This window comes from Notamacropus eugenii, chromosome 7, assembly GCF_028372415.1.
Source record: "Notamacropus eugenii isolate mMacEug1 chromosome 7, mMacEug1.pri_v2, whole genome shotgun sequence".
Taxonomy (NCBI): Eukaryota; Metazoa; Chordata; class Mammalia; order Diprotodontia; family Macropodidae; genus Notamacropus; species Notamacropus eugenii.
In genome coordinates, this window is record NC_092878.1 from 5,001,210 (window position 1) to 5,028,837 (window position 27,628).

Genomic DNA, 27,628 nt, shown 5'->3' on the forward strand with positions numbered 1-27,628 from the left:
ACATAGTGCTTTGTTTTACAAAGTGTTCTACATATATGTGCATATATGTATAGAGAGAGACACGCACACACACATATATACAATTTCATTTGATTTCAACAATAATCCACGAGATAGAACCTGTTATACTCATTGTATAGATGAGGTGACTGAGGCCAAGAGGTTAGGTGACTTGCCCAGGGTATAGATAGTGTTGTTTGGGTTTTTTTTAGCTTTTATTTAGTATTTTATTTTTCCCCACTTACATGTGAAAGAAATTTTAACATTTGTTTTTACAACTTTGAGTTCCAAATTTTTTTCTTTCCTCCCTCTCCACCCCCTTATTGAGAAGACAAGCAGTTTGATATAGGTTATACATGTGTAGTCATGCAAAACAAATCCATAATAGTCATGTTGTGAAAGAAAACATAGACAAAAATGCTCAAGAAAAATAAAGTTGAAAAACTATGCTTCAATCTGTGTTCAGACACCATTAGTTCATTCTCTGGGGATGGATGGTATTTTTCATCGTAAGTCCTTACCATTCATCTTGCTGAGAGTAGCCAAGTCATTCACAGCTGATCATCTCACAATATTGCTGTTACTTTATACAAAGTACACTTCACTTTTCATCAACCCATACAAGTCTTTCCAGGTTTTTTTGGGGGCATCCTGCTCATCACTTTTTATAGTACAATAGAATTCCATCATGATCACATATCACAACTTGTTCTGCCATTCATCAATTAATGGACTTTCCATCAAGTTTTAATTCTTTACCCCCAGAAAAGAGCACCTATAAATATTTTTGTACATATAAGTCATTTTCCTTTTTTTAATCTCTTTTAGTTTACAGACCTAGTAGTGGTATTGCTAGGTCAAAGGGTATACATGGTTTTATAGCCTTTTGGTCATAGTTTCAAATTGTTCTACAGAATGGTTGAATCAATTCACAGCTCTGCCCTCAGTGCAATAATGTCTCATCCTTCCCGCATCCCCTCCAACATTTGTAATTTACCTGTTCTGTCCTCTTAGTAGAATTGTTTTAATTTGCATTTCTCCAGTAGTGAATGAGGATTTTTTCATATGTTTATGGATAGCTTTGATTACTTCAACTGAAAACTGATCCTATCCTTGAATCATTTATCAATTGGGGAAAGACTCATTATTATAAATTTAATTCAGTTCTCTCTATGTTTGAGAAATGAAGTCTTTATCAGAGAAAGTTGCTGCAAAATTTTTGCTATGGCTAACTGTATTTCCCTCCATCCCATCCCCCCATTTATTCTATTTTCTCTCTCCTTTCACCCTGTCCTTCCTCAAAAGTGTTGTGTTTCTAACTACCTGATCCGCCAAATCTGCCCTCCCTTCTGTCACCGCCCCCTTCTCTTACCCCGTTCCCCTCCTATTTTCCTGTAGGATTAGGTAGATTTCTATACCTAGTTGAGTATGTATGTTATTCCCTGTTTGAGCCCATTCTGATGAGAATAAGGTTCACTATCTCCCCCTCCCCTCCCCTCTCTTCCCTGCCATTGTAAAAGCTTTTTCTTGCCTCTTTTATGTGAGATAATTTACCCCATTCTACCTCTCCCTTTCTCTTTCTCTCAGTATATTCCTCTCTCTTCCCCCTTAATTTTATTTTTTAGATATTATCCCTTCCATTCAACTCATATATATATATATGTGTCTCTCTCTCTCTATATATATAGTCTATATATACTCCTTCTAACTACCCTAATAATGAGAAAGATCTTATGAGGTACAAATATCATCTTCCCATATAAACAGTTTAAAGTGATTAAGTTCCTTATAGATTTCCCTTTCCTGCTTATCTTTTTTACGTTTCTCTTGAGTCTTGTATTTGAAAGTCGAATTTTCTATTCAGTTCTGGTCTTTTCATTAAGAATGCTTGGAAGTCCTCTATGTCATTGAATGCCCATTCCCTTTCCCCAAAGGATTATATTCAATTTTGCTGAGTGGGTAATCCTGGCTGTTTTGTCTTCCAGAATATCATATTCCAAGCCCTCCAACCCTGTAATGTATAAGCTGCTAAATCTTGTGTTATCCTGACTGTGGCTTCATGATACTTGAATTGTTTCTTTTTGACTGCTTGCAATATTTCTCCTTGACCTGGGAGCTCTGGAATTTAGTTATAATATTCCTGGGAGTTTTCATTTTGAGACCTCTTTCAGGAGGTCGTTGGTGGATTCTTTCAATTTCTCCTTTGCCCTCTGCTTCTAGAATATCAGGGCAGTTTTCCTTGATAATTTCTTGAAAGATCATGTCTAGGTTCTTTTTTTGATCATGGCTTTCAGGAAGTCCAATAATTTTTGCATTATCTCTCCTGGGCCTGTTTTCCAGGTCAGTTGTTTTTCCAATGAGATACTTCACATGGTCTTCTATTTTTTCATTCTTTTGGTTTGGTTTAATTGTTTCTTGACCTCAATGACCTAATGACCTAATGACCTAATGACTAGCTTTCATTTGCTCCATTCTAATTTTTAAGGAATTATTTTCTTCAGTGATCTTTTGGCCAATTCTGCTTTTTAAGGTATTCTTTTTCTCATTGACTTTTTTGGAGCTCTTTTACCATTAGGCCTTGAGGGTATTCTTAAGGTGTTATTTTCTTCACTTTTTTTGTGTCTCCTTTACCAAGCTGTTGACTTGCTTTTCATGATTTTCTTGTATCACCCTCATTTCTCTTCTCAATTTTTTCTCTACCTCTCTTAATTGATTTTTCAAAGTCCTTTTTGAGCTCTTCCATGGCCTGAGACTGATTTGTATCTTTCTTGGAGGCTTTGAGTGTACAAGCTTTGACTTTATTGTTTTCTTCTGGGTGTGTTTTGATCTTCCTTATCACCATAGTAGCTTTCTGTAGTCAGAGGATTTTTTCCCGTTGTTTGCTCATTTCCCCAGCCTATTAGTTGACTTTTAACTCTTTGTTAAGGTAGGGCTCTGCTTCTGGGGTGGGGGGCATACTGTCCCAAGCTTCAGGGGTTTTATGCATCTGTTTGTAGAGATACTTCTAGGGACCTCTAAGTTTTCCATTCTTCCAAGGTGTTGTAATCTAAGGAGAACTGTTTACTACTCTCCTAACTTGTACTCTGGTCTATGAGCGACCACAAGCACTCTTTTTTGCCCTGGAACTGTGAGGTGGATTCCTCCCTCCACTGTGGTTACAAACTCCACTGTGCTAGTGCTCCTTCTTACCCTGGGACTGCCACCCAGGACTACAACCTGTATCTAAGTATGGTCAAAGCAACAGAGTCCTGCCTCAGTACTAGCAAGAAGACCTGTCATCTTCTGACCAGTTGTTCAACCCGCTTACCTTGTATGGGCTCAGAGCTCTACAAGCAGCCCTTGCTGCTACTGATTCAGTCACCCCTAAGGCCTGCTCCTGGTTTGGTGGTGCCAGGGCTGTGCTGGTGTGGCCTGTGCTGGACTACAGTCCTCTCTTACCTAGGTGTGACAGACCTTTCCTGCTAACCTTCTAAGTTTTCTTTGGCATCTGTTGGACTAAGAAGTCTGGAAACTGTCACTGTTGCCACTAATTCAGTCTTCCTGAGACCTATTCCTGGTTTCCTGGGTCCTGGTCTGCACTGACTCAGCCTGCACTGAACTGCGTTCCTCTTTCACACTGGTACAACAGACCTTTCCTGCTGACCTTCCAAATTGTCTTGGGCTAGAAATTTGTTTCACATGATCTTTTTGTGGATTCTTCTGTTCTAGAATTTGTTTAGAGTCATTTTATAACTGTATTTGGAGGTGTTTGGGGGACAGATCAGGTAAGTCTCTGCCTTTACTCCGCCATCTTGACTCCATCTCTTTAGATTAAAAAAAATTTTTTTTTTGCTGTAGATAGGGGACGTATGATACCTTTGTCCTGTGCAAAATAACAGTTATGCTACCGTGTCAGAATACTTAAAATGAGTGAAAAAAGGGTTTAGCAAACACTATTTGTAAAGTACAGTGCTAAGCACTGGAAAAAGTAAAGCAAGACAGTCTCCACCTTCAAGGAGCTCACTTTCTTATAGAGGGAGATAATGTATATTGGAGATTTCAGCTCCAAAGTAGATGTAAAAGCCCCGTGGTCCTTAGGATACTATAGCAAAGCAGATAATATTGCATCTTATTCAATATCATATTCACTTATAAAACCATATCTGTTTCTAGCATCAAACCATTGGACAGTGCCAGGGAATTTAGGAGTAACACCTTTCTTTTCCAGTTCCTTACTAACTGGCTCATTCATTGCACAGGAGTTCTCCTCTTATATAGCTGTTGTGTATTTTTTTCGTTGTTGTTGACAGGACATGAATTTAAACACAAAAACAATTAGGAACAGAAGGGCAGTGCTTTTCACCTATGTCTCTGTAATCAAACCCACTAATGACCATAATTCAAACTGGCTCCTGGAATCCACTCTCAGTGTTGTAATACGTACACTGAAGTGCTCCCAAATCTGTGTCCATTTCCTGAGAAGTTAATCCTGAATGAAAGCCAAAAATACTGATTTTAAAAATTTGGGCCAAGACTTTGTTTTTTTGCAATTCATAAAACTTGAAAAATTTGTGGAAATATAAAATGCAATGTAAATAAGGGAAAAGAAGAAGGTCTGAGTAACCAAGCAATGAGATGTCTAAATTAGACCTGCTTTTGCCTGCTTTTATTAGATTGCTATTCAGTCCCCAGCTCCTATGAAACATCCTTTACTTATTAGGCTACAGAAGCAATTCTGTTCTGTACAAAGTGGATCTCAGCTGTGTTTCTCAACCATCCTCAAGTAATAAAATGTCTATGAGATATTTTAGTTTGTCCAAAAGAGGTTTTCAACTGAACTTTGGAGAGAGCTACATAAATTCTCATTCAGGTGTTATAATCACCACCTTTGCAGGGATAAAAGAGTTAATATGACAAAGAAAAGTAGGAAAGGAGAATCCATTGATTCTGTGGCTAGAGCCCAAGTCCGGTGAGGTCGTTCTGTTTGCTACAGGGATTATGTTCTTCACTAGAGCACAATAAGGTTTGAGCTGCTGTTTACCAATCTGTCAATGAAAGCAGACAAAAGCTGGTCCGATTGGCCCACTAGAGAATACACAGTGCATGCCAACATTATCAGATGTTAACTGTCAGAAACAGTAACTGTGTCAGGTCTCTCTTAACTGTTTATCTGTGTTACAAGAGAAGGCTTACTGGGCATGTACAGGTAGCAGGGATTGTGAGTAAAAACATAAAATGTCAATAAAATGTTAATTTTGAAAAAGATGATTTGGGTCATTTAAGAAATGACAGTAAAATTGCCAACAGGAATAGTGGGAGATCAAAGAAAATGTAAAAGTCTAAAACCAGACATAATCAGTGTTGCAAGAATTTTCAGGGTTCTTCTGAGCCACTGTGTCAATAAGCCAGCACAGGTTACAGACAAGTACACTACAGTTTATCCATCAAGCATATAACACATCCCAACAGTAGATGCTGGACATGTGTGTCTCACAGCTCCACAGATGACATATATATGTATATGTGTATGTATATGTATACATACATATGCTAAATAGTACATGTGTATATGTATATATAGTGTATATATACACACATGTGTGTGTATGTATTGTGTGGTAGGGCAACTAGACTAGAAAAGATACATTTTTAATAAAAGAAGAAAGATGCTTAAGCTGTTACAAATGCTTTTTGCCCTCTTTTCACTTCATTAGTCAGTTAACCAACATTTATTAAGCTTCTACTAATGCCATATTCAATAGTAAAAAGAGAGAGGGTTGAGTTTCTGTTGAACTATTCAGTCCTGTGAACTTTCTTGAGTAATGCTAAAGTGATTAGGGGAAGGGAAGTAGAAGGAAACCTTTAGTGTCATATAGAAAAAGAAAGAAATATAACAGCAAATATAGCACAAAATGAACCAGCTATGTTCTCCCCAAAATCCGCCTTCAACATCAGCAAGGCAGGATAAGACAAAGGTCAGAAACAGTCATAGTGCAAATAGGACAGGTAAAGCAAATGAGTTGTTCCCTATGTACCTCCCTGAGAAATGGGATGTTTGGATGCGAATCCAAAGGGGGAGGGTATGGGTGAGTTACTCAGATATTAAAGTAACCCTGCCTCCCACAGGACCTCAGTTTTTTCAGATGGGAGTGAGGGGTGTTGTTCACTCCCTCACCTTTCATCCTCTGTTCTAAAAGTCCCCATCCCCAGTCTTCAGGTCTGAGATGGGGCTGGTGTACTAGTATGCTTCATCTTCAGGTTCCCCATGGTCTGAAGACTCCCATGCTGGAGAGCCAAGAGTAAGAGTTCTTAATATAGCATCTGTGAATTTGTTTTTTTTTTTTAATATTTTGATAATTGCATTTCAATATAACCATTTTCTTTGTCATGCTAATGCATTTTATTTTACTTACTAAAAAAAAAAAACCAATATTGTTCTGAGAAGAGATCCAAAGATTTCACAAGACTGCCAAAGGACCCATGACATTTAAAAAATTAACTCCTGGTCTAGAGGTTAGAAAACTCAGATCCTGACCACATGCAAAATAAAGTACAGAAGAGAGGCAATTGCCTGCATATTTCAGGCTTTCTCCAGAATATTTGAATAACTGGATCAAAAATGCATTTGGACCTAGAATTACCCAGCTCATTAATGGATTCACCATTTTACTTTTTGTGTGTAGATGCAGCCAGGACCAACTCTATGTGTAGGTAGAGAAGATACCTATAACATATAACCTGAAGAACAAATGAAAGACTTCACCTGTTTAAAGGGTTTCTTTTATTATATGTGAGGTGCTCAGATGTGTCCAGGTTAATGAGAGTTAGTCTTAGTTTGGGTATAAAGACAGCTAAGGGGCTCAGTTATAGAATGCTAGGCATGGAGTCAGGAAGACCTGAGTTCAAATCTAACTGTAGATCCTTACTAGTTATGTGAACGTGGGGAAGTCACTTAACTGCTGTTTAATCCACTGGAGAATATAATAACAAACCACACCAATATCTTTGCCAAGAAGACCTCATGGACAGTATCCAAAGAGGTGAACTCAACTGAACAACAGTTTGAGTATAAGCTATATCTGAATGGCCTTATACTCACTAACCTCTCTTGAGTAGACTCCAAAAAGAGCTACAGCAAACAAGGTACCTGGGTTAGGAAGATGGATTAGAATAGTAAGTACTTCCTCCTCCCTCTACTTTCTTCAATGAGACTCACAGAAAAACGTTCAAGGGAAAGAAACTCCCCAGGCAGTGCATCACCACTAGGTTTGAGTCTTGGCTGTTTGCTTAGGCTTGATCCCAGTTGATATCTGGCCAAAGGTAACTGGGTTACAATCTACAACATGAGTCACTGCCTTCTCAAATATCCCAGCTAAATGCCTCCTTTGTGTGCTACTAATAATGGTGGAACTGAAGTTTACCTAATTCTGGTTATGCTGGTTGCCCTAGAAATTGTGCTAAAAAGGGTTACCTTCAGAGTTACTCATTTAGGTTAAAGGATTGTTTTCAGTAAGTCTCACTTAATATGAAATATCTGAGAAAAGTAACCCATGAATTACCTAGCACCTATTATTAGAAATTAACTTACTAGATTCCTCTCAAATCTTTCAGACTCAATCTTTCATTATGTCAGACTTCCATCCAAAAAGTTACCTATTGCTTATGCTCCAAATTCCTTAGCCTGCCATTAAACTATGTCTTCCATGACGCTCTAGTAAGACTGTGCATGACTAATCAGTGGATCCTTTTCTTGTGCTGCTTCTAACTGGAAGGTCTTGTCCCCTCCTCTCTAATATTCCCAAAGGGATAGAAAACTCTCAGGAATGAAATTCTGAAGATACAAAAGGAAATAGTTGCTGTCCTTCATAATCGAAGAGGGCCAAAACGACATCCCAATGTCAGGGTCAAAGTGCCATGTGTCTCATGGCTGATCAGACCAATATGAGCTTGGAAGGTTCTACCACCGGTTGGGCACAAATGATCTGTCTGAGCACTTGGGATAGAGATGATTCTAAATTTACACACCTCACATTTTTTTTAACTACTGCAATTTTGCTTTACTCATAGAGCACAGTTCCTCTTTTAATGTGGGCATGTCATGCTGGATGGTCCTGTGCCAGTGTCTCCCGTGTCTCACGATCTATATCAAAGTTCTTCAGAGAGACCTTGAGAATGTCCTTGTATTGTTTCTTCTCACTTCTGTATGAGTGCTTGCCTTGTGTGAATTCGCTGTAAGATAGTCTTTTTGGAAAAATGTACGTTTGTCATTTGAACAATGTGGCCAGCCCACTGGAGTTGGGAAATGTTTCCAAATAGGAGAAAAAATGGAAGTTGTCTGAAGAGATTGATGTGAATGTACAGGGATCAACCGACTAAAAAGAGATTTATATAGAGGATCCTGAATGCTGCAGGGCTGCTGATGCCCTCTCATTGTTCACACCAAGCATGTCAAAACTAGCTTCACAGAATCCTATCAATGCTACTTAAATGCATGGTTGTCCTTAGCTCCACCTCCAGCTTCAGACTCAGCTAATATCCTGGCCTGGAATACTGCTGTACACTTTCAGAAAAATATCTGAGCTTACACCCAGGTACAACAGGAACCTCTGCTCCAGGTTTGTTGTTTCCTGAGCAGAATCCTAGGCTCCAGGCACCAGATTCTCAATTCCTTTCATCAGCTAGACTTGATTCTACAGTTGGACTGTGTAGTGCATTTGACTCCTTTGTTTTCAAAGTCTCTTGTGCGTAACTAGAGAAAAGGCAAGGTAGGCAGAGAAAAGGCACTCAGGAAGCAAATTACTTATCTTGCCAATCCCTAGCATTTCCTGACCTTTTCACAGACAATGGTATGATCAAGTTTTCATTCCCTTTATAATCCATTAATTAACCACTCAAAGTTTTTAATTCTTTATAGTCTTCTAAAAGGCTTAGTGTGGCCATTCAAAGTCTGAAAGGGCAAAAAAAAAAATGGGCTTTGACACACCTGTACTTCATCTCCATTTACATACTATTCTTGTAGAAAATTTGGAAAGATGTGAACTAGGTACTAATATAATTATATAGGTTTGAAACTGGTTGAACGATTTGTACTAAGTGCCCTATGCATCTATTCTTGGTTTTGTGTTGTTTGAGATTCTTATCAATAACTTGGATAAAGACATAGCTAGTATGCTTATCAAATTGACAGATGACATAGAGATTAATGGGATAAGAGAGTCAGGATCCAAGAAATTTTTGACAGGCTAAAGCATTAGGTTGAATCTAATAAGAAGAAATAGAGTAGGGATAAAATCCAAGTTTTGCCTTGGAAAAAGCTATCCTTATCTTATAATAGAATTTCTTAGAAAAGGACAAAGAGGGAAAGCACTGATGAACTTATAATGAGACAGCTAATAGTTTACAAGCAATTTTAATTTACTTAAAAAAACAAAAACATAATAAATAGCTATTAACACTTGCCATACAACATAAAAAGGTTACAATAAACTATACTTAAAGCAAGCGTTCTGTTTAGAAAAATAGTTTTTAAACATGCGGTATATGTAACAATTAATGAATGGATCCAATTCTACACAGGAATTTTGTCCATAATTTAGCTTTCTACAGCAGAAATTAATACATTAATAGCACCTTGAATTATGAGGTGTGATGCAGTTAGGTTACGGGCCAAAAAAATGTAACAATATGTATGCACATAGTCTCCTGGAAGGCAATTACTATAATCTATTTTGCTTTTCTTTAATATTGTACACTTTATTTTCAGTTAATATTTTACATTCCTCAGTGCCAAGCAAAATGTTATGCATAGCAGACCCTAAGTAGACGATACCTACTGAATGCAGAAAAAGAATAGAAAGGAGAAAAAGAAATGTCATGCCATCCAGGCAACTCCAACCTGATATATTTTAAAGAGTTACTGACATGAAAAATAGAAATTGAACATCGATACTGATTATACCCATTTTGTACAGAAATTTACCTGACATAAAACAGTTGCCACAAAGAGGTGAACCAGATAGCCTAAAAACCAGTTTTGTTAGAATTCTCTTTAACTCTTTGCCAAATTGAGGGATATGGCAGCCAAGGGTTATATCAATTTAAAATATAAGCTCATTTGTGAAATCTTTTAGGGGAGCATGGTGAAAAATTATCAGCCGTATCACATCATAAAACAGCATGATCAAAAAACGTGTATGAAGAAAGCCTTTGAGAGATCCAACAACTAAGCAGCCATCACAATGGTGTTTAAAGATGAAAGTGGAAAGGCAGCAAAGAGGCAAATGATGCAAAAGATCTATGAAGATTTTTATGACAAACTTTTTAGCATCAAGGACAATAGAGTTGGCACATTTATATTCCAACACCACAGTTCAAGATATAATTTTGAGGAAGTGAGAGTGGCATTAAAAAAATGGGAAAAGCAGCTGGAATAGACCTATCAAAAAATTTGTTGCTGGAGATGACACATGGGGAAAAAAATCTCAGACCTATTGCCAAGCAAAAGGAAATAACCATCAAACCATATATCTACTTTTCTACCTATGGACATTTTATTTGTAATAATGATCTACCTCTGCATTGAGGACATCAGTGATTAAAAATGAATAGTCAGGATTTTGCAAATGATGTTCCATGATAGACTACATCTTTTCCATTGCAAAATTGACTCATTGATATAAAGAATGCAAGATCCTCTTTTGATTATTTATTGTTAAGTATAAAAAAGTATTTGATTTGATAGAACCAAACACTGACTACTTTTCTGTTCTTCACAGATTTCCCTTTTTTTCTATCTCCTTTGCTTATGGGAGATGTTGATCATTGTGGCGCTTAGAAATCCCTAATTTGATGAAATTTGCCTTCTTCAAGTTTTGTTCTAGAAACAGTCTCTCCTCAAGGCCATGAGTCTTTTTGGCTGACTGTTGCATTGCCAGGTTTCACCCTTTATTTGCAATTGATATCTATGAGACTGCTATCTGCAAATATCACCCGTAGACTAAACTCTTCCTATTTCAAAACTCTTTCCCCTCATTGGGCTCTCTATTAATTTTCTTTTTTCCATATTGGGAACCTACTTTACCCCATGACCACCTTGGCAAGTGGGCATTATAGACTTCTTCCAAGTTCAGTGAACATGGCTTACATAATTGCTCTCACTCTTTTTCCTTTTGTACCCTTGTGGAGTACTTCCCACAAAATCCCATTTCTTCAATTTTATAGTATCAAATTACTTTAAACACTGAGAAATAACAAATAATTGTCATCATAAGCAAGAGATAGGTCCTTTCCTTATGGGAGATGACAAATATCATGTGGTTTAATATCTTATAGAAAGCATTTATCTTACATAGGCCAGGTTTCTAGATATACGTTTAGTTTTATGTTTGTAACTTTACTTATTGAGTATCTACTATGAACAGAACACTCTATAACTAGTCAGGAATACAAAGGAAATAGAAGATGAATCCATCCCCTCTTGGAGCTTACAAGCTGGTTGAAAGCCAAACATGTAAATATGGAGCAACTTTAAAAATATAAATCAATAGCATCTTACAAGTATTATATAGTATGAGAAGCAGTATGGCATTTTAGAAGGGATTCTAGACTGGAGCTATGTTGTGAGCATAAGCACAGAAGCAGGAACTTTGTGTTTTTTGGAATGGACAGACTGTGGGAAAATAAAGAGAGGTTAAGTACGAGACCACTTAGTGGAAAATCTTGAATAATATGACAGATTTTTGCTTTGTTCTGATAAGCAATAAGAAGTTTGTAATATTTGTTGTAACTTTATCTCTGTTCAAGTAAACAGAGCTCTGTGGAAACAGTGGGATCCTAACCCTGTCCAGGAGGTGTCAGCTTAGATTGAAACCATGCAAAGGCAAGAGAATTCGGGCTAGCTGCCTGGTTTCAAAGTTTTTTTTTTTTTAATTCCAGTTTCCATGAAGATATTAAAAGATAGTGACAGAATTTTTCTGGTGCTAATGATTAGGTAGACTGTCAATATCTCTTCTAGAAGAGACAGAGCCCACTGCAACAATCCTGTAGTATATGGGTAAAGGTTGTGTTAAGGAGTTTTTCTATAACTTCCTTCACACACCAATGTGTGAAGAGTTCTTAGATCAACTTGAGAAGATAATTAGTTACTGGATGAAGGCAACTGACATCACATGGGAACTATCTAAACATCAGTCACACCTCTTGGACCTTCATACATATAAATATACATGTATGTGCATATATCCATATATATGCACACATTGTATGTATATATGTATGTATATTATATAGTGGACACACAGCAGTCATTCCAGGAAGGAAATAGCTTCCAGGATTGGTACTTTTAGAAGCAGAGAAGGGAGCTGACTGTGGGATTCCATTAGGCCTGGCACTCTGGATTGCAAAGAGGGCTTCATGAGGAGAGAAAGGACTTTTAATCCCTGTAGTACCACTGTAGTAAGTAGCCTTGGCCATGGGTCTCCCTTACATGTATTCAGTACTATTGTATTCTGTTTGTGTTTACTCTTCCTATGGATGTTATGTGTATTAGTGGGAGAGTGAAGCCTAGGTTTAACCAGGGAGGGAAATATTTTATAACTTCTTTTCTTACTTTATCTTTTAGTAAATGCCTTCGCTAAGAACTAATTGTGTCTGCTGGCTGATTAATAGGAAGCATATTTATGGGGGCTCATGAACTATAGCACTGGGAGTGCAAACCCTCCCATAGTGTTATCCCTAGCAGCTATCATCTAGGGATCATGTGGGAGAGGAACAGCCCGGAGGAGTTGTTACACATGTCATGGATATCAAATTAGTAACAGGTCAGATTCTCAGGATAATTTATAATTGCCCCTATGGAGTTCCCTGTTTCTTCATTCCTCTGTGAGAGGATAATGGGGATGATCTCTAAGTTTCCTTCAGCTATTTACACCAATTATCTCTTAAATTGAAACTCTTAGATATAATTAGACGCTTTTCTTACTAATGTTTATGTATGCCAAATCACCGAGATTTTCTTTATGGTAAGTAGATCCATGTCACCCTGAATCTCCTTATTTAGCAATAGACCTTACCAGGTATCAGGCAGGGGTCTAGAGCCAGTTTAAGAGCAGAGAGCCAGTTGTGAAATTGAATCAGCAAACACTATGAAGCAGAGCTTGATTTATTGTTTTGTTGATTGTCTAGACTTAAGAAAATGCTAATGCAAATTACATTTAAAGGTATCCCCCTCTCCCAATGTTTTTTAAATGTTAACATTGACTGGCATAAACCTAGTTTCTGGGTTGGTTGTTTGTTGCCCTTTGCCCTTTGCTCCCAAAGAGGCCCATACATCTATATGCTAGAATCAAGTTATATTGTGTGTGACTATGGCTGATCAGGCCAGGATGAGCTCGGAATGTTCTACTACAGGTCGGGTACAAGTAGTTTATGTGAACATCTGGTGTGGATTCTCTAAATGTGTGCATCTAGTGTTTCTTTTGAGATACTTCAATTATGCTTTGCTCATAGATCATAGCACCCTTTCTGATGGGGGCACACCATGCTGAGTAGCGCTGTGCCAGTATCTCCTACATGTCACACAATCAATTCCAAAGTTCTTAAGAGAGACCTTGAGAGTGTCCTTATGTTGCTTCTTTTGACCACCATGTGAGTGCTTGCCCTGTGTGATTTCTCCATGAACAGTCTTTTAGGAAAGCATACCTTTGGCATTCGAACAATGTGGACAGCCCATTATCGTTGCGCTCTCTGCGTTGGAGCTTGAATGCTTGGCGCGTTAGTTCGAGAAGGAACTTCAGTGTCTGGTATCTTATCCTGCCAGGTGATCTTCAGAATCTTCCTAAGACATTTCAAATAGAAGCGATTCAGTTTCCTGGCATGGCATTGGGATGGTGTCCAGGTTTCACAACAGCGAGGTCAGCACAATGGCTCCGCACACCTTCCATTTGGTAGTTTAATACCTCTTCTCTCCCACATTTTCCTTCTGAGCCTCCCAAACACTGAGCTACTTCTGGCAAGGCATGTGTCAACCCTCATTATCAATGTATACATCCCTAGAAAGTATATTGCCAAGGTAAGTGAACTTACCTACAAGTGTTCAGAACTTCTCTGTTTGCTGTAACCAGTGGTTCCACATATGGGTTGTGTGGTGCTGGCTGATGGAGTGCCTTTTTTTTCCGGGTACCTCTGTAGATAGCTCTCACCAAACCTTGGATTCTTTGTAAAGGTCTATACCTTTTTGCTTAGAGTTTCTCAGGAGTAAGACTTTGGTTTGTCCTTCCACTTAATTGATGAATCAAAAAATTCCTTTTAGGAGACTGTCCCAAGTAATATAAAAGAATGTGCCAAAAATAGCATATACCTGGCAGAAAACTATTTTAATACCATATCTAAGTACACAAGAAACTCATTAACTAGACATGATGAGTGATTAACCACAATATGACATTTAACACAGGTAGATAGGGTTCATGTTAGCCAATCATCAGGAAGGAGAATACTTTAATTAAAATGAGCTCTGTTACTGGAAGGCAGACTTACACTAGATAATATACAGTCATTTTATTCTTACATAGAATTCCACTATAAAACTGGCTAAATTTCAAATTAAAAAAACCTTGAGATGGTTGTTACTTCATTCATACTTAATCATTGCTTAAAATGAAAAAAGTATAGCTTTCTAAGGAGATGGAAAGTATGAGTCATTGAACTATATTATGACTTCTACAAAGCTAGTGGTAACTTATATCAGGTGTAACAACATTTAATCCCTATTAATTTACCAGACATCTCTGATTTATGAGAATGATTGCCACTGACTTATTTTGTTGTCAGTTATAGTAATCTTCCACAGTATCGTCTGCATTAGCGTGAGAATTAAGAATTGCCGGACCAGTTGTGAAAAAGAAAAACCAAACCTCAGTGTATCTATTTAAAATACCTAGCTGTCTTCTGTTTAAATATGTTATGTAATATAGAAAGTTAAATTTAGGGGAAAAAAGCATGGCCTCCATGAAAGCAATTTGTATTAGCAACTAGCTCGTAAAACAGTAGAGGCTAACGTCAGAGTTCCTGTGGCTAGGTTCCTTGGCTGATAGTAGAAAAGACAGGGAGAGGGATGGAGAGCTTGCAGTTTTCTCTCCAGGATGCACTTTCTGCTACAGAAAACAGACTAATTGGAATATTGCCTGTTTACCAGCCCTAATATTCTAAAGATTTGAGTTTAGGTTTGTGGTAAGGGCACCTCATATTGCTTAAGTCCCCACCCATGTAGAACAGGCAGTAGAATGTTGGGTCTAGATACTTAGTTATCACATGCTAATAGAAATCCAAGCTGGCAACAATCAGTCAAAACACATTTATTGAGCAGCTACTATGTGTCAGGGACTGTGCTGAATGCTGTGGACACAAAAGAAATGAAAAAGACAGTTTCTGCCCTAAAGGAGCTCATGGTTTAATGGAGGAGGCAATTTGCAAAAAATAAAATGTACAAACAAGCTATATACAGGATCAATGGGAAATAATTAATTAAGAGTAGGCACTAGAATTAAGGAAACCAATATAGAACCAGTAAAGGCATTTAATTTGAAGAGAAAATATATCAGAATCAGTCTTAAAATCATTCCCTGCATGAATACATTCTTCTTGAGTAATACTGCATATTAGGATGATAGACACGCCATACAATCTAAGAACCAGAATCAGGAAGCAGAGTGGAGAGCATTTGGATGAAGATAAGAAAAGACTTCTGGTCAAGATGGTAGAGTGAAAAGGAGCAAAATGGCCCAGTTCTCACTTTGTACTCCACAAAAGATGAAACAAAAGACCACCATACCCAATAGTGACTAAGAAATAAAGTAAGAAACTATGGTGCCTTCAGCCCAGACTTGTTCTGCAAAAAGGAATGCCGAGAAACTTTTAGGAACCAAGGAGGGGAGCCAGCAAAACAAGGACAGCACTCCCAGACCTTCCATCTTCAACAGCCTTAGAATGCCCCACACAGGAAGCCCCAGAGTGGTCAAGTACTATAGGAACTCTGGACCCAGATGTGAGGATGGAAGTTGGCAAAGAGGTAGGGCTTCTCCCAAGAGGTCAGAGATTGGTCTACACTTCCTTTGGACTCTAAAAGTTTGCAAAAAGCTGACATGAGTTGCCCCTGATACTCTTAAAGACCTCAGTTCTCTGTATTTGGAAGATATAGGTGAAACTAGGCTCTGCCAACACTTTACGCATAACAGGAGACTTTGATTATGTAAAATTTAGAAGTTTTTGCCCAATTGAAATCAATTTGGTTAAAATTAGAAGAGAAACAATCCACTGTGTATGCATGGGGGAAGCCTTGGTATATGATTTCTCTAATAAAAATCTGATATCCTTCATATATGTGGAATTAATTAAATTTATAAGAATAGAGCCATCCCTCAATGGATAAATGGCTAAGAGGTGAATATACAGTTATCAAAAGAAGAAATTCAAGTAATTAACAAACATACAGATAATTGGATAATCACCAATTAAATATACAAATTACAACAATTCTTGTTATTCTCAATTATTCTAACTTAGATCTATCAGATTAGCAAAGATTAAAAAAAGAAAGTTGTCATGGGTAAGCACAATAATGCACAATATTTTGGTGAACTTGCGAATTGATCCAGCTTTTCTGGAAAGCACTTTGGAACTCTACGTGCAAAGTCACTAAGTAGCACATAACGATAGGAAAGCCTCTACCCCAGGGAGGTGAAAGAAAGAGGGGAAAGATCCAAACATATGAAAATCTTTTTGGAAGTTTATTTGTTGTTGCGAAGAACTGGAAAATAAAGACATGCCCATCAGTTGGGGAATTCTAAACAATTGATGAATGTAATAGGATATGATTGGCATATAAGACACTGTGAAAGGAAATGCTTCAGGGAAACCTGGCAAGTCTCATAGGACCTGACTCAGACTGAATTGGGTAGAACCAGGAAGACGATTTAATACAATAAACACAAATAACTTTAAAAGATTTAAGACATTTGGTCACTAAAATTACTAAGAATGAGAGTTGAGATGGTGAGCTCAAGGTGCAGAATGAAATGTACATTTTCAGACATGGCAAATGTATGAATTTGTTTTGTTCAACATGCAGATTTGTTACGAGGGCTTTGTTTTCTCCTTTTTTTTAGAGTTTAATCTTGTGTTTGGGGAAGAAAGGAAAACTAACAATAATAGCCTTTTTCCCCCCCAAAAGAAGGGAAAGGCAGTCATTAACACATATATAAATGAATGGATAATCACTAATTAAATATACAAATTACAACAATGTTAAAAATTCATGTAAGCAAACAAAGGGAAGTTCAGAAAGAAACAAACAGGATAGCTTGGAAAATAACATTTATTGTATACTTAATAGAAAAGAAAATTATACATAATAGAGATTTCTGCTTTTGTGTACAGTTCTCATTATCTGCTCTGCTTGGCCTAGGGACATGTTAATTTTATTTGGCATTTGCTAAATCCAGGATAATTTTTTTTTAATATGAAAGGAAGTGGAAACAGAATGAATACTGCTATTGGAGATTACAGACCACCTGGACAAAATGAAGAAATAGATGGGAAGTTTGGGAAAATATGTAATAAGCCTGTCATAGATTATACAGGCATCTGCTGGCACTTTCTCTGCCAAAAGCAGGGCGAATAATATATATAATATATGTATATATATATTTTAAATTTTCTTTCAGTCAATTGATCAGCATGAATGAATGAATTAATGAATGAGAAAGCATTTGTTAAGTGCTTACTATGTGACAAGCATTGTACTAAGTACTAGAGACACAAGCAGAAAAGTCTCAGTAGTGTTTGCTCTCATGGAGTTCACGTTCTAACAATCTATAAAATAGACTTCAGCTACAGAGCAGATGGAAAGGCCTAGAAATCCTAAGAGTGAAGCAGAGGGGTGGATGGCAAGGCCCAGGGGTCCTTAGGTTATGATAGTAGGTCAGAAGATGAGAGCACTAGTAGTTTGCAGAGCGTTGAAGTAGGGCAGATGGTAGGCCCTGGCAATCTACATTAATTTATTAAGCACATTCTATGTTGTTATACAACACATTGCATTAATTTCTAGTATATACAAAGTTAAAAATGAAATAGTTCCTGCACTCAAGGAGCTTATATACAATTGAGGGAGACAGTATCTCGATATCCAAGATAATATGTCCATATACGATTTTCTGCACTGAAACTTTTGGAAAATTTTGGATAAATAAACGGATAAATAGAAAAAATAGATGAAAGAATGAATGAATGAGCAAATTAATGAAAGAGCAAAAGAATAAATTATGTATATACACACAAAATAAATATAGGATGGTTTGGGGATGGAGGGCAGTAGCAAATGGGAGAATCATGAAAAGCTTCAAGTAAAAGATAGTTTTGAACTGAATCTTGAAGGAAACAGTCAATTATAAGAGGTGTGATAGACTTGGAAAACAGCCAGTACAAAAACATAGTTACTGGAGATGATCGAGCGTCATTTGTGAGGACAGTTTGACTAGATTTTAGAATGAGCGATATAGATAAGGAGATAATGAGTCTTAAGAAGGTAAATTGAGGTCACATTGGAAAGAGCATTGAATGCTATACAAGGTAATTTATGTTTTATCCTAAAGGTAATTGGAAGCCACTGGAGTTTATTGAATAGGATAAAGATATGTTGAGGACCTGACCTAGGGTGGTGGTGACTATGTGAGTAGTGAGAAGGGCTAGAATGTGAGAAGGATGGAAATAGAAAAGACAAAATTTTGCATCTGATTGGTTATATGAGGTGAAGGAGATTGAAGAGTCAAGGATAATGTAGAGATTGGTTGGGAACTTCTAATATAATCACCAAAATCTAATATGATCACCTTCTGAAATAATCTCACCTGTGTGCCATGTCCTTTCAAGAATATTTCCTCCCTAATTATCAGTTTTCTTGTCAGCTAGGGCTACCCTGTTTTTGCTTCCTTCTATTAGAGTAGAAACCCTGTGTCTGCTGAGGGACCCTGGACCTGATTTGTTATGCAACCCTATGCTTTGCTCAGAAATCGCATGGCTTGGACTTTGTCTCCTCGGTTATTATAAATCCACTTACTACAGTTTCTGGTGAGCCAGTCAGGAGGTTGAAAAGGGGACTTTGACCCCTGGGATGGCCTTTCAGAAGAGCTGTCTAGAGCACAACAGCTGCCCTTTTTACTGAAGGACTTCTTCATGGAAGTCTGACCTGGAGGTCAGACTTTCCATCAATCTCAAATTCTTCCAGGCTAAGGTAAGCCCCACTCTATTGGGGAAGCACCCTTAAGGGAATGATAGGATCTGCTAGGAGCAGGAATCCTCCTGGAAAAATTTCCTATATCCTAGGACCAGGAGAAACTCCTGGTTCACCTAGGAACGACTAAAAAGTATACTATTGAAATATGTGAAATCTGGTTTAAAACTGGAATAGATTCAGTTGGTAATCTGTTTTTGTCCTAATATGACACTTTTCATTATTGCAAATTAAAGAAATTAAGGCTAACCATTGAAAATCTTCATTCACATCAGATATAATATTTGTTTTGTTGTGCCACTTTGTCTGGTAGACTACACTCAACAACCCCTAAATGGCTTTCTTCTTTATATCCTGCCCATTGCCCTCCAGCCTCTTCTGTCTAGCACCACCCCTTTCTGCCACTCTGGTTTCTCTATTTCATGCTGTCAAGCACCCTCCTTTTCAGGCTTCCCCTCCTCCTTCCTTCTCCATTTCTCCATCTTACTCACCTCCCAAGGTAAGGAGAGATTTGATCATCTCTGAACATGAGGGACTTGCTTCCAGTGTCTTTCCTGTCTAAGAAAGATTTGTGTCTGATCCAACTAACCTGGGAATTACACTACTCATAAGAAAACATCAACCATTTGGTCTCTTTGCTGTCTCCACATGGAGGAGAGATACTCTTAAATTTGATGAGGATCCTGGGGATGTAATAACCCAATTTCAGGTCAATTTTAGGGGTTGTAACTCTACCTAAGGAGACATTATTGATTTAATGGAAACTTTACTCTCCCCAAGGGAAGGAACTATTATTATAGAAGCAACAAACAGATAAGTCCCACTTGGGGAAAGAGGGGGGTACCTGCTGGTTTTCCTAATTGGCTTCTTCAAGATCCACACTGGAACCCCATGCTCTGGCCAGCTTTACCAAATTATATCTGGCCAGGGAGTCCTTAATCAGGGGCATGGGGGTGTATGCTGTTTACTTAGAAAATTGGAGTAAGCTCCAAGAAACTAACCACTTTTATGACAGGATGTCTAAGCTTGCTAAGCAATACACTGGGTTAGATCCATTCAATCTGAGAGATATAAAATTTGTCCATTTGACATTCATTAGCCAATTCATGCCAGAAATATGAAAATAGTTTCGTAAAAGTTGCCCTGGTTGGCATGAAAGGAGCAATGAGGAGTTTAAAAGCGTTGCTCAATATGTTTAGGTAGGGAGAGATATAGGGAAAGAGGATTCTGAGTGAAAAACTCAGAGAATTTTATCTCTGCCCAAGCATCTTCCTTTCATCTTCCTTTCAAACTATACCAGGATACCATGGACTATGTGGATGCTTTTATTGTCACAAAAAGGGCCTTCTTTTCGGAGAATGTAGAAAGAAGGGGGACTTAAAGGACAGGAATAAAGGCTACCATAGGAGAACTATGGGGGGTTGGAATAAGGTGGGTGGGAGAGGGGCAGAGACTGTAGATTATGACGGAGGTTTTTTGTTTTTCTCAGTCTTGATGTTTTTGCCCTGACTATGCCAGGCTCTCTCTCTCTTCCCACACCAGTGAATCCCATGTCTCCCTTAAAGTTGGTAGCATAATTTATAAAGGTTTATTAGATACTAGAGCTTCTAGTTCAGTTTTGATGAGTAAACCGGATACTGACTGTATTTCTGTTGAATCTCTAAATGTTGTTGGGATTTGGGGGAACCCTCAAAGTGTCCCCAAATTGTCTTCCCATAGGTCTACTCTTCATTATTTCTCAGTAGGGCATTCTTTTTCCCTATGCTCCTCTCCTGTTAACTTCTTGGACTGTGATCTCCTTTGTAAACTTAGGGTCAGTATTTCCTGCTTCTCCAACAGATCTCTGTCCTTGCAACCCCTGGAGGATTCCTTGTTCTTTTTATTGGTTCAGAATGCCCCAAAGACCCCTGAAGATAGTCTGGGGATTCTATCTGACATCCCTGATTCTCTATGGGCAACTTCATCCATGCATGTAGGATTGTTAAATTCTACTGGCCTTCTCACCATCAAGACTCAGGGATACCTCCCACCATCCATTCCTCAATATTCTTTGTCCAGGGAGGCCATTGAAGGCATCACACCCATTATTGACTCTCTGAGGGATCAAAGTAATGTTGTTCCATATAAATCACCTTATAACACTCTGATCCTTCCTTTTAAGAAACCCAGACCAGGACCTGATGGTAAACCTGTTTATCCCTTTGTGTGTGACTTATGTGCTATTAATACCCAGATACCCATTAGTTCCCAATCCAGCAACCATCATCTCCTTAATTTCCTGTGAGGCTACCTGTTTTTGCTGTGATCGATCTTTGCTCAGCTTTTTTTTTCTTTTTTCTTTCGTTTTTTAGCATCCTCATTCAACTAGACACTCGAGGCCTATTTGCTTTCACCTGGAAGAACGTACGTTGGATGTGGATTTGTCTTCCTCAGGGATAGAAAGCCCTACCCAGTTCTCAAATCTTACTGTAGAACTTGGTTTCCATTGCTTTCAAAATCTCTCTGATTTAGTATGTTGATGACTTGGTTTTAGGGGCCCCATTTGTAGTACAATGCCCCCATGAAGTTGAAGCTCTCTTTTTGAGACATTGCACTCAAGCTTTCTCTGATCAAAGACTTGTTAGATATGAAGTGACTACTAGATAAAGTGACTCAAAAGTGTTGTTTGATTCTCAACCCAGCCATATTACTCCCTGATATATCTACCTCAGAGGAGACCTCTCTCCACAACTGTTCCTCTGTTGTTAACATGACCAAGAAACCTCCAATGACCTTTCTTATACCTCCTTGCAGAACCATGTCCATATACTATATATTGATGGGTTCTCTTTTATGAGAGATAGTGTCTGGTGTACAGGTGCTGCCAGGAATTTCAGACCATGACACTGGACAACCTCTTTGCTAGCGGCTGGACAAAGTACAACCATCTATACTGACTCCTGTTATGCCCTTGGGGTTTGTCATGCTTTCAGGATGCCATGAGTTCAAAGAAGTTTCTTGACTTCTGGTAAGGTGATTGTGAACACACACCACCACCTTGGTGAATTTCTATCTGTACTATGGCTTCCCAGTGCTCTGGCTGTTGTCTATTGTCCTACCCACATTATTGGTTCCCATCGATCCTGTTTCAAGAAGTAACAATAGTGTTGACCCTGTTGTAAAACGTGTTTCCTTGAGGCTCTTGGGTGTGTTTCATCTTTCTGCTGCTAATGTTGACCTCTCTGTCAATGACTGAAATTACAAAGTGAAAACTGTTTTTATGCCAAGCTGGTATCTGGGGTCTAGGTGATTGCAGAAGGCAAGACACTTCTCCCTCAGAGTTTCTATCACCGGGTAGGTCTAACTGTCCATAAGGAGAGGCGTTTTGGTACACAAGGAATTGTTGCTACAATTACAAGGGTCTAGATTTTTCCCGATATTACCCTTTGTGCCATGCATATTTGTGCTTCCTATCTAACTTGCCAGGAGTTTGATCAATATGTATTTGATGCTGTCACTTTCAGCAGCCACCCCCTAGCTTGCAGTTATTTTGAGCAGTTGCAAATTGATTTCATTAACATGCCTGTGTCTGATCACTATGAAGTTTGCCTTATAATCATTGATCAACTGACTCACAGGGTAAAAGCCTTCCCTAGTGTGAAAGCTACTGTTGGGTTCTTTGCTAAGATTATTCTGAAAGAGATGGTGTCCTGTTTTGGCCCACTTTTGTGTAGTCATTCTGACAGAGGGTCTTACTTCACTGATATGATACTGTCCCAGATTTATTCTTGTTTCAGGTTTATTCCTCAATTCACACCTCTTATGCCCCTCAGAGTTCTTGTCAGGTTGAATGTATGAACAAAGCACTTACATCCATGGTTGGCCAACTTTGCATTGAAATACCTCATAGGTGGCCTGGTGTACTCCCTCTATCCTTGTTCTGTCTGTGTAGTAAACCAAGGCTGGAATTATACCTCTCTCCTTTGGAAGGCTTTTCGATCACCCTCCTGTAAGAATGAGACTTTTCCCCCCAGCAGATACATCACTACTGGGAGGAGATACTTCTCCTACTTCTTATATATAGGAACTACAAAATAGACTAAGGAGACTTCATGAAGCAGGTGCTGCAGTACAGACTTTTAGACTTTTCGCTACACACCCTTCACCCTGGAGATAAGGTCTACCTCAAGAATTTCCAGTGGACCAATGAACTCTACTTGCTTGGGAGAGTCTGTTCCAAGTGTTGCTGATTACCCCTACCATAATCTGCCTCAGAGAAAGGGATGGTCAGATGCATTAGTCTCACACGAAACCTACCCCACCCCAATATTGTTTCATAATGCTTTTGCTGTGTTTGATTTCTGCTGTTCCCATTTATGACCTTTTCTTCCCCAACAGCCAGAGAAGAAAACTCAACTGGGACAGCTCCCTAAGCTGAATTAGAAAAAAGTAGATTCCTTCTATAGTTTAATGATTTCACAATAGCTTATAAAAGTCAGAATATTGTTCTACCTATATTGATCCCTGATTATGTGTTAAGTGAAAGGAAGGGATTAATACTGTTTTGGACCTGGGTGAGACTGTTGTTCAGCTGTTTTCCTGTCGTATCCAACTCTTCGTGACCCCATTTGGGATTTTCTTGGCTAAAACACAGGAGTGCGTTGCCATTTCCTTCTCCAGGTCATTTGTATAGATGAGGAACTGAGGCAGAAAGGGTTAGGGGACTTACCTGGGGTCACAAAGCTAGTAAGTATCTAAAGCCAGATTTGAACTTGGAACATGAGTCTTCTGACTCCAGGCCTGGCACTCTATCCATTGGGTGATATAGTGAATTGCATTTGAATTGTCTAATTTCCCAATGTCACTAAAGGGGATCTTATTCTGTGTGCCACTGCGTCAATGTTCAGCACCACCTCCAATAACAAGACCATCCCTAATTATGGTGGGGTTTTTTGGCAACTCGATCTTTATTAGTTTTGTAGCTGGCACCTTTTGTGAAGGGGTACTGGCTGTTATCCTATTAAACCCCTACCAGGCTGATCAGACCCACTTCAACTCTCTGCAAAATGGCTATCTGCTCCATGTGAACCCCCTTGGAGACTAGTGACTCCTGGACAGTTCTCTATCGGTGGATAAGAATAAAGTTTATCCTTCTCTCCCCCTGAATTGGTTTCGGACATGTGGGGCTGCCCATTTAGCCCCACCAGTATCAGTCTTTAATCACACCATAGGACTTGTAGGGGGAAAAGTCTACCAGCAACCTGGGAGCATAGTGGTTCAAACAACAAAAGAGAGACATGGTCATGATCCCAAACCTTGTAAAACCACATGAAAAGGGGATGAAATTCCTTATTATTTCTGTTTATTCAGGTCTCTGCCTTAGGATAGGCTATTAGGAATCTCTCACTTGAAACTGAGAAACTTGCCCAGGCCACAAACTTCCCTCCAAATCGAGGTACATTATCATTATTATCACAAATAGTCTTATGTAGCTGTATATGGTCTTAGACCTTCTTCAAGCTTCTCAAGGAGGGGCCTGGGCTATAAACAATCAATCTTATAGTTCCTACATTAATTGATCAGGAGGGCTTGTGATGAGCCTTCAGAAAACCCAACCAGTTATAACAGACACACAACTACCTACACCAAAAGACCCCATGGAGGAATCCCTCCTGGTTTGCTTGGTTGCCGGGAAATGGCTTGTTAGCCACCCTAGGCAAATGGGCTCGCCTTGTTTTTTGCTTCAGGATTGTTCTGTATCAGCTATTATACTAAACTATGTAAAAGGGCACTTCCTAGTGGTCTTTTCTTGATACATAATGCCAATAATGAGGACATAAAAAACTTTATCTGGCTTTTAGACAGCAGTCTATAATGTGAGAGGCAAGTCTCCAAAGGATGAAAGGGGAGAAACTGTGAAATTACAAAAACCAAACTGACTCCACTTTGTGAACAGCCTCCATTTTGAGACTTAGGCTTTATTTTCCTGTAAATCACCTGATTTTGGAGAACCTCAGGAAGTCCCAGAGCTTTCCTCTGATAAAAGAAATCAGATTATCCAAGCCTTACATCCTGTTTTTGACTCCCTTTGACTATATTAGCTTTTGTGCCAAATCCATACAAAGGGTCTTTGTGCCTACTGAGAGGCCCTGGACTGTTTGTTATGCAACTGCCTGCTTTGCTAATAAATTGTATTGATTGGACTTTATCTCCTCAGTTATTATAAATCCATTTGTGTCCTGGCAAATTCACTTAACTTCTGCTTGCCTTAGTGTCGTCATCTGTAAAACGGGGATAATAATAGCACTTACCTTCCAAGGTTATGAAGATCAAATGAGATGATTGTAAAGGGCTTGGCATAGTTATAGCTATTGTTACCGATATCATGGTTAACACCTGACGTGGGCTTTCTGAGTACACGTAACACTTGTCTACAAAATTTCTCCCTCCTCTTCTCTCCTGAACCTTTCAAACCTGCTCCCAATTGCACACTCCTACAAGTGTAATTTGTATTTTTTCTGTTATTTTATTTTCTTGTTCATCCTTTCCTCCCTCTCTTCCTCCCTCCCTTCCTTCCTTTCCCCCTTCTTTCCTCTAGGTTCATGTGTTATAGTTATTAATCCAGGTTTCAGAAGCACTACCTTTGACTCACCCTTATAAATGAAAGGGTAAAAAAATGACAATAGATAAAGGCAGCCAAATTTTATCCATTTATTTCAAGTTCATTTCTTCATATATTAAAAGCAGTCAAAATTCATCACAAAAATCAAGTCATTCATTTGGGGAAAAAAACAACTAGAAAATTTATTTCTAATTTTGTGCTTGGTTTCTACTGGTAAATAAGTCTCCAAGATGAAAGAAAAAAATGAATATTTATATATTCCAAATCTTGAATGTTTCTTAATTTAACTCATCATTAATTATTCTTTTAAACACATGTCATCACCATATAAAAAAATTAAACTGTGATTCTCTTTATATATGTATATATGTATATATATATGTGCATTTGCATGGAAATATATGACAACGTGAAAATCTGTGGTATTTATTTTTCAAATTAAAAGTCTTTAAAGATTTCCTAGGTACCAACTACTTAATTAGAAAAAAATCCCACATAATTAGCACTATAATGACAACTTCAATCTATGTAATAGAGGTAATTAAAATGTATATTCAAAAGACAGCATATACATTATTTGTTTAATTAAAATATATGCTTTTACATAATCCAGTTATTGTATATATTTTCAAGTAGGCAGTAAATTCAAGCTGAATATTATTAATATATCTGTAATTCCATTAAATTGCTGATTTTAACTGAATGCTTTGAACACTTAATGATAAGGAATTTTATAGTAGTTCTCAGTTACTGATTTTTAATCCTCCTTTGTTAACTAAATCTCTGAGGAGGCTACAAATGATCATGTTTCCTGCCAAATTTGTCTTTTTCCATTTAATAAAATGAGTTGCTAGCTCAGTTAGTCAACATGTGTTTTCTGAATAGTATATTTAGTCTTTGTAAGGAAACACCATGAGGAGAGATTTGGTTCCTACTCCTGAGGAGTTTACACTCATTGTAGTTTTTACAAAATAAGTACAAGCAAACCTGGCTTTCTTTCATGTCCACGTTCATATGCTGACAGCAGTGATAACATTTCCTGGGAAGCAGGCTTCTTCTGATGCTGGTGTCACTTTTAGCAGATAGGTTTGCATTATTTAAGCTTTGTTAGTAAGTTGGGGTTTTTTGTTTTAAATTGGTGACAGCTGGTTGTGAACCAATAGAATAGTTTTTGGAAGTTACTTGAGATCAGATCTGGAACATGAAGTACTTGACAGGCATTCTGCCTTTCACAAATTAAAATGAATTGTGCTTGAATCCTTTGTATATTACGAATAGAAAGTTAGGACATTTTTGTGATTTCCTCTGACCAGCAGGACAGGAGGGAGGTTCTTTGTGAGAATTTCTAACCAGGCCATGTACAAGATATCCGAGACAGTGGCTTTTCTAGCCACTGGAAGACTCCTGTTAGAATTGGGTTGGGGAGAGAAAAAAGACAGACACACACACACACACACACACACACACACACACACACACACACACACACACACACACACACACACACACACACACAGAAAAGTTAAAAAAATCATGATACAGGCTAACACCAATAGTATTTCTGAGCTATTTGTTAACTAGTATCCTGACTGGTTATATCCAGAAAAACTGAAACACTTAAATGAGTCTGAAAGTAAACCTTAAGGTAGGGTTCATTCTCTCAGAATACAAGTGTTTTGTAAACCAGATAAATGAGGTTTGGGTGCTGAATTACAGGAAGGAGAGAAAAGTAAATAACAAAAATGAATGAATCGTATCATTTC

General features: G+C 38.2%; 1 protein-coding gene and 2 long non-coding RNA genes across 5 annotated transcripts in view; 2 read left to right on the plus strand and 1 right to left on the minus strand.

Moving 5' to 3' along the window:
* Nucleotides 1–27,628, plus strand: part of LOC140513522 (uncharacterized) — a 134,752-nt gene that overhangs the window by 12,577 nt on the left and 94,547 nt on the right. The window lies entirely within an intron of this gene.
* Nucleotides 1,616–27,355, plus strand: LOC140513523 (uncharacterized). Its single transcript, XR_011970216.1, has 2 exons — nucleotides 1,616–19,264; nucleotides 21,616–27,355. It is a non-coding gene; the product is annotated as an uncharacterized lncRNA (long non-coding RNA).
* Nucleotides 25,941–27,628, minus strand: part of SLC12A1 (solute carrier family 12 member 1) — a 129,163-nt gene continuing 127,475 nt past the window's right edge. For all 3 annotated transcript variants that reach the window (XM_072623266.1, XM_072623265.1, XM_072623267.1), the window contains one exon: nucleotides 25,941–27,269. In XM_072623266.1, coding sequence (XP_072479367.1) covers nucleotides 27,134–27,269 — 136 coding nt within the window. In that variant the 3' untranslated portion in view covers nucleotides 25,941–27,133. The remainder of the gene's footprint in view (nucleotides 27,270–27,628) is intronic.